The sequence below is a fragment of the Colobus angolensis genome, unplaced genomic scaffold (genome assembly GCF_000951035.1).
Source record: "Colobus angolensis palliatus isolate OR3802 unplaced genomic scaffold, Cang.pa_1.0 Scaffold2, whole genome shotgun sequence".
Lineage (NCBI taxonomy): Eukaryota > Metazoa > Chordata > Mammalia > Primates > Cercopithecidae > Colobus > Colobus angolensis.
Window position 1 is genome coordinate 17,674,963 of NW_012115154.1, and position 12,695 is coordinate 17,687,657.

Here is a 12,695-nt window from a genome sequence, read left to right on the forward strand (position 1 = left end):
GGTGCAAGACATCCTGCAGGCGCCAGATGGTGTGGGTGCAAGACATCCTGCAGGCCCCAGACGGTGTGGGTGCAAGACATCCTGCAGGCGCCAGACGGTGTGGGTGCAAGACATCCTGCAGGCGCCAGACGGTGTGGGTGCAAGACATCCTGCAGGCCCCAGACGGTGTGGGTGCAAGACATCCTGCAGGCGCCAGACGGTGTGGGTGCAGGAAATCCTGCAGGCGCCAGACGGTGTGGGCGCATGACTGCTTTATCTGTTGGATGTTTCCATAGGCGGGCTGTTCCTGCCAGAATTCTAGAAGCGGTGTAAGCGGGCTGCTCATTCATTAGGTCCGAGCAGGGTCTGGGCACTGAACTTTCAACACTTTCCTCCTGTGATTCTGGTGTCCTTAGTTTGAGGATCAAGGCTCAGAGATCCCTCTGAACAGAAAGTGACCCGCTCTGGCCCCGCCTCTGGCCGTTGAAAGTGTCTGTGTTTTGATTATGCAAATAGATTCTTACACGAATACGTTCTTACTAAGCAATGTGGAGGTCATGGGCAAAGCTAAGCAGCTCCTGCTGGCCACCCGCCCAACCCCAGGCCCTCCCAGGGTAGCCACTGTTATGATTTTGCTGCATAACCTTTCAGGCTATTTTCTCATGCATATACATACTTGTGTGTACTGTAGAAAAACACAAGTGTTAAGAACACACAGATATAGTCTACATATCTTCTGCAGTTTGTTGTTTTCACTCAACAATATGTCTTAAGGATCTTTTCGCGTTGATACATTTTGATCAACTTCCTCTCTGAAACGCTTTCCAGGGCCCTGGTTAATTGTGAAGCCAGCCTGGTGTGTGGCAGCCGGGCTGGGCTGGTGTCTTCACAGTGGCTGTGTCAGAGGTGCCTCGTATATGACAGAAAGAAGTGGGCTGTGCCCTGGCTATAAAATCTGGCAGCATTGGGAGACTGGACAGCAGTTAGATATGGGTGACTTGGAATGTTCTCCATTCATCCATTTATTTAACAAAAAATGTGCCTACCCTGTGTCAAGCCTGGAGCAGGAAGAGGAGCAGTAACTATTCCCTGATCTTAAGGTAGGCCTTAGAGGTGGGCACAGATTGGTGAGGTCGCCCAGTCCTTGAAGGACACCCACCTGAGGGCACCGCAGGATCTGTGTTTGGCTGCTGTAACAGAGACGGAAGAAAACAATGAAACCAAAACCGCAGCTTCCACGTGGCAGGGGGTGGTTTCGCTCCCGACAGAGCTGTTTGGCAGCTCACAGGCCCAGGCTCCTTCCAGCCTATCGCTCCACCTTTCCTGGGGCCAGGCCTTGTTACTGTGGTCCGAGATGGCCCGCGACCATGCCCGTGGCCCTGTTGAAGGAAGCAAGGGGATGGGCTGGGGTGGGGGGGGGTGCCCTTTCCCTTTTCCTTTTAGTTGATGCCTTTCCCTTTAACCAAACACATTGGTTTCTTGGACATTTAGTACTTACCGTGCAATGTTTACTTTATAAACATTGACCCATTTAAGCTTATTCCAACTCTCAGTTTCCTCATATCATAGATGAAGAAACGGAGGCACAGAGAGGCAGAATCCAGTGTCAAAGATCCCGTAGCTGGAGGAGGCAGCGCCCTCATATCCATTAGTCAGACCAGCCACAGGGCACATCTCCTTACAGGGAGGCCTGGCAACAAGTCTGGAGTCTAGGTGGCCACATGCCCAGCAAGACACCAAGTGCTCTGTTAGTGTTGAAGCGGGGTGGATAGCGTTGGAAGATGGCTGGTCATCCCCGTCACAGCTCACAGCCCATCATTCACAGGCCAAGCTCCCCTCGCTGCCATGTCACACATCCCCAGGATGTACTGTGCCTTTGCTGGTACCTACAGTTCTGTTGGGAGTCTCTTTGGGGTTGTGGTCCCAACAGAGGCTGCGAGAGGAAAGATGCCCCATGACACCTGCTGCCCTCGGGCCCTCTTCCTCTTTCCCTTAGACACAGGCCAGCTGGAAACACCCCCAGGAGTTCCGGCCTGGATCAAGCAAGAGGAAGAGGCAAGTGGGAGGAGCCGGCAGGGCCCACAGGAGACCACTGTGGCACACCTGTGCTCAGGTAAGGCATGCCGGGCTGTGTCTCACCAGGCCTGTATCCCTGGGCCTTAGGAGACATGGCGTCCCCCGGGGTGCCTCACAGCGCCTCTAGCAGGGCCTCCTCCTGTGTGAGGCTCCTGAGGGAAGGCAGTGCGCAGCCTTGGCTGTGTCTCTGCAGAATCTTGTGTGCTTTCTGCGTGGTGTCCTCCCATGCAGTTGCATGAAATCATTCTTTTGACCGGGTGCGGTGGCTCACGCCTGTAATCCCAGCACTTTGGGAGGCCGAGACGGGCAGATCACAAGGTCAGGAGATCAACACCATCCTGGCTAACCCGGTGAAACCCCGTCTCTACTAAAAAATACAAAAAAATAGCCGGGCGAGGTGGCGGGCGCCTGTGGTCCCAGCTACCGGGAGGCCAAGGCAGGAGAATGGCCTGAACCCGGGAGGCGGAGCTTGCAGTGAGCGGAGATCGGGCCACGGCACTCCAGCCTGGGAGACAAAGCGAGACTCCGTCTCAAAAAAAAAAAAAAAAAGAAATCATTCTTTTATTCCTGAACCTGTTTCCGGTTCATTTCATGAACGCGTCTGTAGGCAGCGTGGTGCTGGGCGCCGCAGGGGCTCATTCATGTGTGAGACACAGATTCCACTCCGGACAGAGAAGACGAACACACAGTACACAGTGGGAAGGGGCACCGTTGTGTCTGCGGCCAGAGAGCCCTTTCAGAATCTGACCCAAAACACGGCCAGCATTCTAAAAGCACCTATGCTTACGACGTGCAAGCAGCTGAAGGCGTTCTTTCAACCGTAGTAAAAGGGGTGTCTTGGTGGCCACAGGCGGCCCAGATGAAGGTGCTGCCGGGGAATATGTCACCACACTGGTCTTGGGAGGCGCCGTGAGAGAGAGGTGGGACTTGAGAGGGGCTTAGAGCCTGGGTGAGAGGCAAAGAGGAGGCCAGAGGTGTTCTGGGTGGAGATTACCCGCGGGCCGAGGCTCAGAGGTGGATGAATGGGGTAGCCGTAGGTGGAACAGCACAGGGTGGAACCCGGCAGAGGACAATGGGAGCTGAAGGAGGCTAGGCTAGAGCAGGGCCTTTACTGATGCTCGAGCCCCGGGCTTCAGACTCCAGGAGAGCCAAGGGCGGGTGGCCTGGCTGCAGAGCCTGTGGCAGGGAGGCCTCACTCGCTGTACCCTTCTGTGTCCCTTCCCTGCAGAGACCTGTCTGGGCCGCAAAGAGGAGTCTGGAGGGAGGGTCCGAGGGCCACGAGCCAGCCTGGGCTGCTGGAGGGGGGCCTGGCACGGAGGGCTCTCGGGGAAGCACCTGTGGGGGTCTGCTTCCTGACCCCAGGGAGCGAGAGGGGGCCTTCCTCCCTCCAGGCCCCCCGAGCCAGGCTGAGCCAGCTGCTAGGGGCATGGAGCAGTGCCCACCTTGCGCCCAGTGGGGCCAGAGCTTCGGCTGGAAGGAGCTCAGCGCGCAGCGCGGTGCGCGCATCATGCCCCACGGCCTTTCGCTCGTGCTCAGTGTCCCAAGAGCTTCGCGCATTGGGCCACCCCCACCAGCCACCGCCAGGCGCATGTGGCCCAGGGCACCTACACTGGCGCCAGATGCAGTAAGACCTTCGTCCACCAGTCGACGCTCACACCCACTACCGCACGCACATCGGGGAGAAGCCCTACGAGTGCGCCGAGTGCGCCAAGCTCTTCGGCGGCCTGTCCACGCTGCTGGAGCACCGACACACGCACACGGGAGAGCGGCCCTTCCAGTGCGCGCAATGTGGCTGCTGCTTCAGCTGCCTGTCCACGCTGCTGGAGCACCGGCACACACACATCAGCGAGAAGCCCCTTCCAGTGTGCGCAGTGCGACAAGCGCTTCACGCGCCTGGCCAACCTGACCGTGCACCAGAGGGTGCACTCGGGCGAGCGCACCTTCCAGTGCGCCCAGTACGACAGGCGATTTGCGCAGAAGCCCGGCTTCCTGCGCCATCTGTGCGGCTAACTCGCGGGAGAAGCGCTATCCTTGCAGCCGGTGTGGCGAGAGCTTTACCCGTCCCTCCTGGCTTATGCGTCACCAGGACAGCCATGCTGGTCATGCTTCTCCACCTTGTCTGGTTTGTGAGAGGGACTCCCCGATCGACGAGCCGCCCACGGGCCTCAGGGATGCAGTGCGGGGGAGCGCCACTAGTGATCCTTCTGCCGCACTCAGATTTGAGGGCACCGGTACAGAGCTGAGCCTCAGGAGGTGCCCTGGGGACAGGCAGCGGAGCAGTGATCAGGAAGGTCTTGGGGGGAGTCCCTTGGACAGTTGTGAAAATCGTGTGAAGATGGAGAATGTGGGTAGCACCCAGAGAGCTCCCTAATGGGGCTCTGAGGGCACAGGGGCAGTTGGTGCCCCTTAAATCCAAGCGGCCTCTCCTGGGGGTCACTTCTTGGCCAGGTCGAAGTATTCTGGCCATGGTCATGGCTTCCCAGGGGAGGGCTTGTTCTCCCAGGCACTGTGATTGCCCACCGGGCTTCTCGTCGCAGGGAGGCATGCAGGGAGGCAGGGGTGTGAGGGGGATAGAAGCCAGTCCCAAACACCTGAGCCTCACTGAGGGGAAGGCCTGGGCTGGGAGGTGGGGTGGGCAGGAGTGGCCGGCTTTGCCTTGTTCTATTAGGGGAGTGATTTTCAGAGACAAAGGTTCCAGTTAGGAGATGTGATTACTCAGTGCTTTGAAGGGACATCCAAGGTACTCACCCTTAGCCGTAGCTGTTGGTTTCCTGGATGCTGACTGTGAAGATTCTAAAGTGCTTCCTAGGGTGGGCAGTGGTGGCAGGAGGTCTTGGACGGAGTCCAGGCCAGACCCAGCCTCCTGTTTAATAGCTGAGGACGCTAATCGCGTCCCTCAGATGCGAATCCAATAGCCTTGGTGAGTTGTAAAATGTTTCATGGAAACTTTCACTGACTTCTGCCTCCGCCTTGCCCCCCATTACCTGGAAAAGGCAGCTTTGTGGGACATGTGTCCCAGAAGGGCCTGGGCTGGCTGTGGCCCAGTGCTGAGGACCAGCCATCTTGGCTCTCACAGGGCACTGTCCAATTGGTGTAGTATTTGCCTTCAAGCCGTTGTTGGAGCAGGCAGGCAAAGGGGGCTTTGTGAGGATCCAACCTGTGCCAGTCACTGGGATACAAAGAAGACTGAGGCCTGGTTCCTAGCTGTGGGGCTGGGAGGGGTATCTGACGTCAATGGTGGCACCTGGCAGAGGACACACAGACACCAGCAGGCAGCAAGGGCTGCAGTAAATGTTGCAGAAGCACCTAAAGGTTGAGCAGAAGGGAGGTAGGAAACTTGGACGTGGGCTGCCAGCAGCTGAGAAGGCCCCCTGAGATCCTGGCGGCCCCACCACCGTCTGAAGATTTAGGCCAATCACTAGGGCTTTTCAGGCAGGCCCTTATGGTGGCCTGCCAGTTTGGGACCCTCCCATTTTGATACATTAGTTCCCCCTCAGCTACTGGAGATCTCAGCCACAACTGGGCTGTAGCTGTGACCCAGACTCTGCCAGGATCCTCTAGATCCTCAGCTGTCAGATAATCCCGTGTCCCCCTCCACCGCCCCACTAACCCCCAGTGCTTGGCATGAATGCATGTGTGCTTCCTAGGACTAGAGGCCGGTGCTGTCTCTACCACTGCCCTCGCTTTAAGGGGCACACGAGCAGATGGTAGCAAGCCCTGGAGAGCAGCACTCGGGCAAGTGAGGTGGCTCTGGCACTGCCCCTTGGACTTTCATGTTTGTAGCTTGAGTTGGTTTTTATTGGAAGCTCTGTGATTTACATAATCACTTACAACCTCTGTAAATAAGGAACCATTTATGAGGAATTGTAAATTTCCTCTCTCCCCCTTCTTACCCTGTCTGTGATCTTGTTTTGATGCAGTAATGATATTCCACTCTAGGTTCCCATGATCAGTGGTGAAATATAGTGATTTTCACCTGTGCTTCCATTCTGAAGCTCTGAAAAGAAGTATTGGATGGACTGAAGTCCAGGACAACGTCCCAAAAAAAGGCAGAGTCCAGGTGGGCTTGGAGGACCAAGGCTTGGATGGGCACTGGAGGGCAGAGGCCTCAGTATCAACGCCTGGAGGGCACAGGCCTCAGTGTCAACGCCTGGAGGGCACAGGCCTATGTCAACGCCTGGAGGGCACAGGCCTCAGTGTCAGTGCCTGGAGGGCACAGGCCTATGTCAACCCCTGGAGGGCAGAGACCTCAGTGTCAGTGCCTGGAGGGCACAGGCCTATGTCAACGCCTGGAGGGCAGAGACCTCAGTGTCAATGCCTGGAGGGCACAGGCCTCAGTGTCAATGCCTGGAGGGCACAGGCCTCAGTGTCAATGCCTGGAGGGCAGAGGCCTCAGTGTCAACGCCTGGAGGGCAGACGCCTCAGTGTCCAGCACTGGGCCCTGCACATGGAAAGCCCCTATGTTTGTGAATGAATGAATAAAAATGTTTTCATAAGTGATGCAAGCTTCTCAATTTTAATGTCATTGATCTGATAATGCAAATTTTAACAACACATCTTTACCATTTCCTGCCTTCAATAATAGTTGTTAATACATTTCCAGTATTTCACTGAATCTAAGATCCATTGATTGTAAGACACACCCTATTTTCTACCTCACTAAGCAAGGGAAAAAATGTGTCAATTTCACCATGACTCTTCTCAACGCGGGATGATAACTAGCTAGGTGGTGACGTGTGAGCCACTGTTACTATTCTTGATGATGTCAGATCAAGTGATTCATTTCTTTGTTGAGACAAGGAGTGGAGTGGCACAGTCACGACTCACTTTACCCTTGACCTCCCAGGGCTCAGGTGATCCTCCCACTTCATCCTCTCGAGTAGCTGGGATTACAGGTGCACACCACCATGCCGGGCTAATTTTTTTTTTTTTTTGGTAGAGACTCAGTTTCACCATGTTGCCCAAGCTGGTCTTGAACTCCTGGGCTCAGGCAATTTGCCCACCTCATCCTCCCAATGTGCTGGGATTATAGGAGTGAGCCACTGTACCCAGCCAAATGATTCTTTTTTTCTTGTCCTGAGATGGAGTCTTGCTTTGTCACCCAGGCTAGAGTGCTGTGGCGTGGTCTCAGCTCACTGCAACTTCCACCTCCCGGGTTCAAGCAATTCTGCCTCAGCCTCCTGAGTAGCTGGGATTATAGGCACATGCCATCACATCCAGCTAACTTTCAATGATTCCTTTTTAACAAAGGTCCTAGAAGTGTAAAAATGAACCAAGAACAGCATTGGGTCCTATCAAGATGGGCTACCAATACATCATATCCTAGACAGCTCTTGAATTTGGAATCACATCATTTCTGTTGGCATGAGGGAGCTCAGTTTTGTGACAGCGGCTCCCATCGTCAACCCCAGCTACAGACAAATCACCCTGAGACACCTGAGCCTCGCTCACCTTAATAAGGTGAGGCACCTATTGCAGGGAGGAGCCTCTGGTCCTTTAGGTCCTCTGATCTCATGTAGCCAATTTATTGATTAGGACCTGTTCCGGGTCTCCTTCCTAGAGCACAGTCCAGAGTCCTGGGGGAAGGCGTCCACACCAGCACCCTCTGCAGCTCACATCCATCCTGTCCCTGACGATCCAGAGCCCCACGTTGCTCTGAGGGTAGCTGGCTTGGGGTTGTGGTTTCAATTGTGTCCTCCCAAAGATATGCTCAAGTCCTAATTTTCAGTACCTGTAAGTGTGACCTAGGTTGGAAATAGGGGTTTTGCAGATATAATTAAGATGTAAGTTAAGATGAGGTCACACTGGAGAAGGATAGGCCCTTAATCCAGTATGGCTGGTGTCCGTGTAAGAGGAGAATGCCATGTGAAGGGCACAGACGCAGCAGGACATCATGTGATGCTGGAGTGAGTTTGGAGGGACGTGTCTGCGGTCAAGGAAGGGTGGTTGCTGGTGACACCGGAAGCGAGGAGAGGGATGTGGAACAGGTTCTCCCTTGGAGCCTTCAGAGGGAGCACGGCCTTCCTGGCACCTTGATACCACACCTGCAGCCTCTGGAAGTGCGAGGGAATACATTTCCATTGTTTTAAGCCCGCAGGGTGTGGTGCTTTGTTTCAGCGGCCCCAGGACACTCCTGGGGTGGAGACTGTGCTTCCCCACTGGGCTGGGATGAATGGGGCAGTGGAGGCACAGCTTTGAGGAGGAGGGCGAGGCTGGGCCCTGCTCCAGAAGAGGCTGTTACTTGTTCCCCAGGTGAGAGGCAGCTGTTCCATTTTCTCCTGGCAGGAGTAAGGAGAAAACAGAATAGCTTTTCCGCCCTCAGCCCTGCTTTACCATCTGGAAAATTCAGGGAGATTGGGTGGGGGTGGGGTCCCCATTTCTCAGGCTTGTCTATCCAAATCTCCCCATCCCGGACCCCATGTCCCACTGTCCCATGTGGACTCTGACTCTGACCTGGGCAGCCCATTGCTGTCCCTTGTCTTCTTCCAGCCTTCTGCGCAGACTGCCCTGTGACTACAGGATGTGAGAGCCTCTTTCAAAGCGCCTTTAATGACCTGGTATTCAGTTTGTCTCAGTCGGCGGTTGGCATCCTGAGCCTGCTGTTTCATTTATGCAAAGTGTCCATGTTGTGAATGGAAGCCAGACCCCCACCATCGTCATCTTTATCATTGCCCTACACCAGGCATTGGCAACTGCAGCTTCGAGCCGACTCTGGGCAGCTGTGTAATTTGCAGGGCCCAGTGCAAAATCAAACTGTGGGGCCCCTCATTCAAAGGCAGAAAGAAACCACCATGGAGGGTACTAGAATGCCAAACTTCTCCTTTCTTCCACACTCTCTCTTTTGACCTGTCATGGTGTTTTTTGTTTGCTCTTTAATGTCATTCTGAATAAAGTTAAAGCATTAATTGTTAATGTAACACGATAACTGAAAACATTATGAGTGTATGTACCATTCATCTTTGTATTATGAAATGATAGTTTTAAATGCAAATAGAAAAACATTTACTGGGATGCAGAACCACTGGAACCACATGATTCCACACAAGTAAACAATATTTGTAGTTCACACATGCATATGCATTTCATTCTTACAAGAACCGTGGAAACTGCCCAAAACTAACTTCATTGTTTTCATTTCACTTCCTGCTCTGTGCCCGTTCTACCAACACTCTCTATCTTCAGTATAACCAGGAGCGAAGGACTGAGGGAAAAGGAGCCATGGGCTGCCCTCTCTTCTTCCTTCTAGCCCAACATTTTCAGAGTAAGTGATTGGCTAGCACATGTATGATAATACAAGTAGCATGGAGAAGAAAGTGTCTGATACATTTCCTTGGTTGCTTGTGTTTCTCAGAACACCATGTGGTATGGTTTGGCTATGTCCCCACCCAATCTTGAATTGGAATTCCCACAATTCCCATGTGTTTTGGGAGGAACCTGGTGAGAGGTAATTGAATCATGGGGGCGGTCTTTCCCGTGCTGTTCTAGTGACAGTGAATAAGTCTCATGAGATCTGGATCTGATGGTTTTAAAAACGGGAGTTTCCCTGCACAAGCTCTCTCTTTGCCTGCTGCCATCCATGTCAGATGTGACTTGCTTCTTCTTGCCTTGAGGCCTCCCCAGCCATGTGGAACTGTAAGTCCATTAAACCTCTGTCTTTTGTAAATTGCCCAGTCTTGGGTATGCCTTTAGCAGCAGTGTGAAAATGGACTAATACACCATGGTATTCTTTCTGTATTTGAACCAAGTTCTGGTCCCAAAGGAAAGTAGGACCTCTTGGGCTGTCAGCACCCTACTTTCTCAGCCATAGATGGAATGTGCTTACCTTATATATATCCCACTGGGTCTTGCTGGACCCCATGCATTGTGGGCCTCCGGAATTCTATGCAACGGGGCACCACAAGCACTCTATATGCAAATTGACCTGCAAGGAACGTGCTGTGCTCATCTCTGCTCCTGACATGCTCATTGTCCTGTTGCATTTCACCTGTAAAACACAAGTGCAAAGGTAAGATTATGAGTTTCCTGATGGTGACAGCAGAGCATGATAGCAAGCTCGGGTCTTTCTAAACACGGAGATCTGTGCCACTGCACAGGTTCATGCCCATGAAGCACTCCTGATCTAAGTGGTGCTTGGGAGGTGTTAGTATCGCCTGTTCCAGGCACTGCTGAATAGAGCAGCAGTTCCAGAGTCCTGCTCTTTTACTATGAAATCACAGTGCAGTTGGGGGATGTGAGTTTATGGATTTAATAACTCGTGTATTCAGTAGCATTTTCCATGCTAAGTCCTGTATATTAGAAATATCAAATCCGTGGGATCTGCAGTGAGAGTCCATGCTCTGAGATGTGTGTGAGTGTGCATGTGTTAGATGTGTGAAGGGCTTGAACGGCTCAAATCCAATACAAAGCAGCAATAATGAAATAGACTACACGTTGATGTGGGAACCCGGGGGAGGCGGAGACTGGCTGTCAAGAGAGTCAGGGATGAGCTCACAGGAGCATGACGCTTGTGCTGGGTCTCAAAGAGTGTCTTCAGGGACTCCCAAAGGTGTGAATCCTGTCCAAAGTCCTCAGCCACCCACCTCTGCCACCTCCTCTGCTACCACCCTGCCTCAAACATCATGCTCCACAGCCAGGCCTTGCCCTGGCTCCCTGCAGTCTGCACTGCCCACTGGGGGCCTCCCTCATGGCCAGGGTAAAGGGCCCATCCTTCTACCTGGCCACGCTGGCCATGCTTCCAGGCCTCTGCTCTCGCTGGTCCTCTGCCTGACAGCCCTTCCCTTCAGACATCCACACGGCTCGCTCCTTGCTCCCTTCAAATCACTTGCAGATGTCACCCCTGAATGCTCCATCTAAAATAGCACCCCCCCTGCTGCTGGGACCCCTTCTCTTCCCCCAATTCTGCCGTATGTGTCTTCACAGCACAGATTTGCATCTGACATTAATTATTTATTATCTTTTTAAAAAAGTTATTTATTTTTTGACACTGGGTCTCCCTCTGCCACCAGCCTGGAGTGCAGTAGTATAAACACAGCTCACTGCAGCCTCGACCTCCTGGGCTCAAGCAGTCCTCCCACCCCAGCTATCAAGTAGCTGGGACTACAGGCACATGCCACCATGCCTGGCTAGTTTTTAAATTTTTTGTAGAGATGGGGTCCCTCATGTTGCACAGGCTGGTCTTGAACTCCTGGACTCACATGATCCTCCTGCCTCAGCCTCCCAAAGTGCTGGGATTACAGGCGTGAGCCACTGTGCCCTGATTGTTTGATTATTATCTACTCCGTGAGTATGGGGATTTTGTTTTGTTCCTCTGTATGCCCAGTACCTAGAATAATGCCTGCCACATAGTAAGTGCTTACTAAATATTTGAATTATGGAATGAGTGTTTTCTCTTCTCTTCTCTTCTCTTCTCTTCTCTTCTCTTCTCTTCTCTTCCTTCTCTTCTCTTCTCTCTCTTCTCTTCTTTTTTTTAGACAGAGTCTCGCTCTGTCACCCAGGCTGGAGTGCAGTGGCGCTATCTCGGCTCACTGCAAGCTCTGCCTCCTGGGTTCATGCCATTCTCCTGCCTCAGCATCCCAAGTAGCTGGGACTACAGGCGCCTGACACCATGCCTGGCTAATTATTTTCTATTTTTTTTTGTAGAGACGGGGTTTCACCGTGTTAGACAGGATTGTCTTGATCTCCTGACCTCATGATCCACCCGCCTTGGCCTCCTGAAGTGCTGGGATTACAGGTGTGAGCCACTGTACCCGGCCTTGTGTCTCTTTCTACTAAAATGTCAATTCTTTGAAAGCAAGCACCATGTTCTTCATCTCTGCATCTATCCCGTTTAGCACTGTGCCTGGCACAGAGGAGATGCTTCATAAATGTTACATGATCTCTTCAAATGGCAGCATAACATTCCACTAAGTGAATGCTGTGCACCATTCCCCTACTACTAGACATTTAGAGTGTTTTTTTCTAATTTTAAATTAAAAATAATACACTGATAATCATCTTAGGTTTATTATTTTTCATGGGTGTTTATTTCTTTTTTTTTTTTTTTTTTTTTAAGGAGTCTCGCTCTGTCACCCAGGCTGGAGTGCAACGGCACAATCTCCACTCATCACAACCTCCGCCTCCTGGGCTGAAGTGATTCTCCTGCCTCAGCCTCCCCAGTAGCTGAGACTACAGGTGGGTGCCACCATGCCCGGCTAATTTTTGCATTTTTAGTAGAGACGGGGTTTCACTGTGTTAGCCAGGATGGTCTCGATCTCCTGACCTCGTGATCTGCCCGTCTCTGCCTCCCAAAGTGCTGGGATTACAGGCTTGAGCCACCGCGCCCGGCCTGTGTTTATTTCTTTAAAATAGATTCCCAGAAGCAGCACGACTGAATCAATATAATAAATACAACATTGCCAAAATTGTTTTTGAAAAGGGTTGGAGAGGATTGAAAATGTGGAAAATCCCATTTTACCAGACTTGTCATCTTAAAATATTAGTACTAGATAACAAACAAGCAGAAACAAAAACAAAACAACAACAAAAAGTACTGTGTTGACGGTATTGATCAAGATGTGGGCAGGTTCCTTCCTGGCTCTCCTTAGGGCTTTTCTTCTGGCTTGCAGACATCCTTAACATGTTGGGGAGAGAGGGAGAGAGAG

General features: G+C 52.4%; 1 protein-coding gene and 1 pseudogene across 1 annotated transcript in view; both read left to right on the top strand.

Moving 5' to 3' along the window:
• Positions 1 to 4,217, top strand: part of LOC105511458 (zinc finger protein 398-like) — an 11,904-nt gene extending 7,687 nt beyond the window's left edge. The window contains 3 exon segments of the mRNA XM_011941584.1: positions 1,976 to 2,092; positions 2,796 to 2,920; positions 3,284 to 4,217. Of these exon segments, the coding sequence (XP_011796974.1) occupies positions 1,976 to 2,092; positions 2,796 to 2,920; positions 3,284 to 3,961 (920 nt within the window). The 3' untranslated portion in view covers positions 3,962 to 4,217.
• The window catches only part of LOC105511459, a 38,555-nt pseudogene continuing 29,989 nt past the window's right edge, over positions 4,130 to 12,695 (top strand).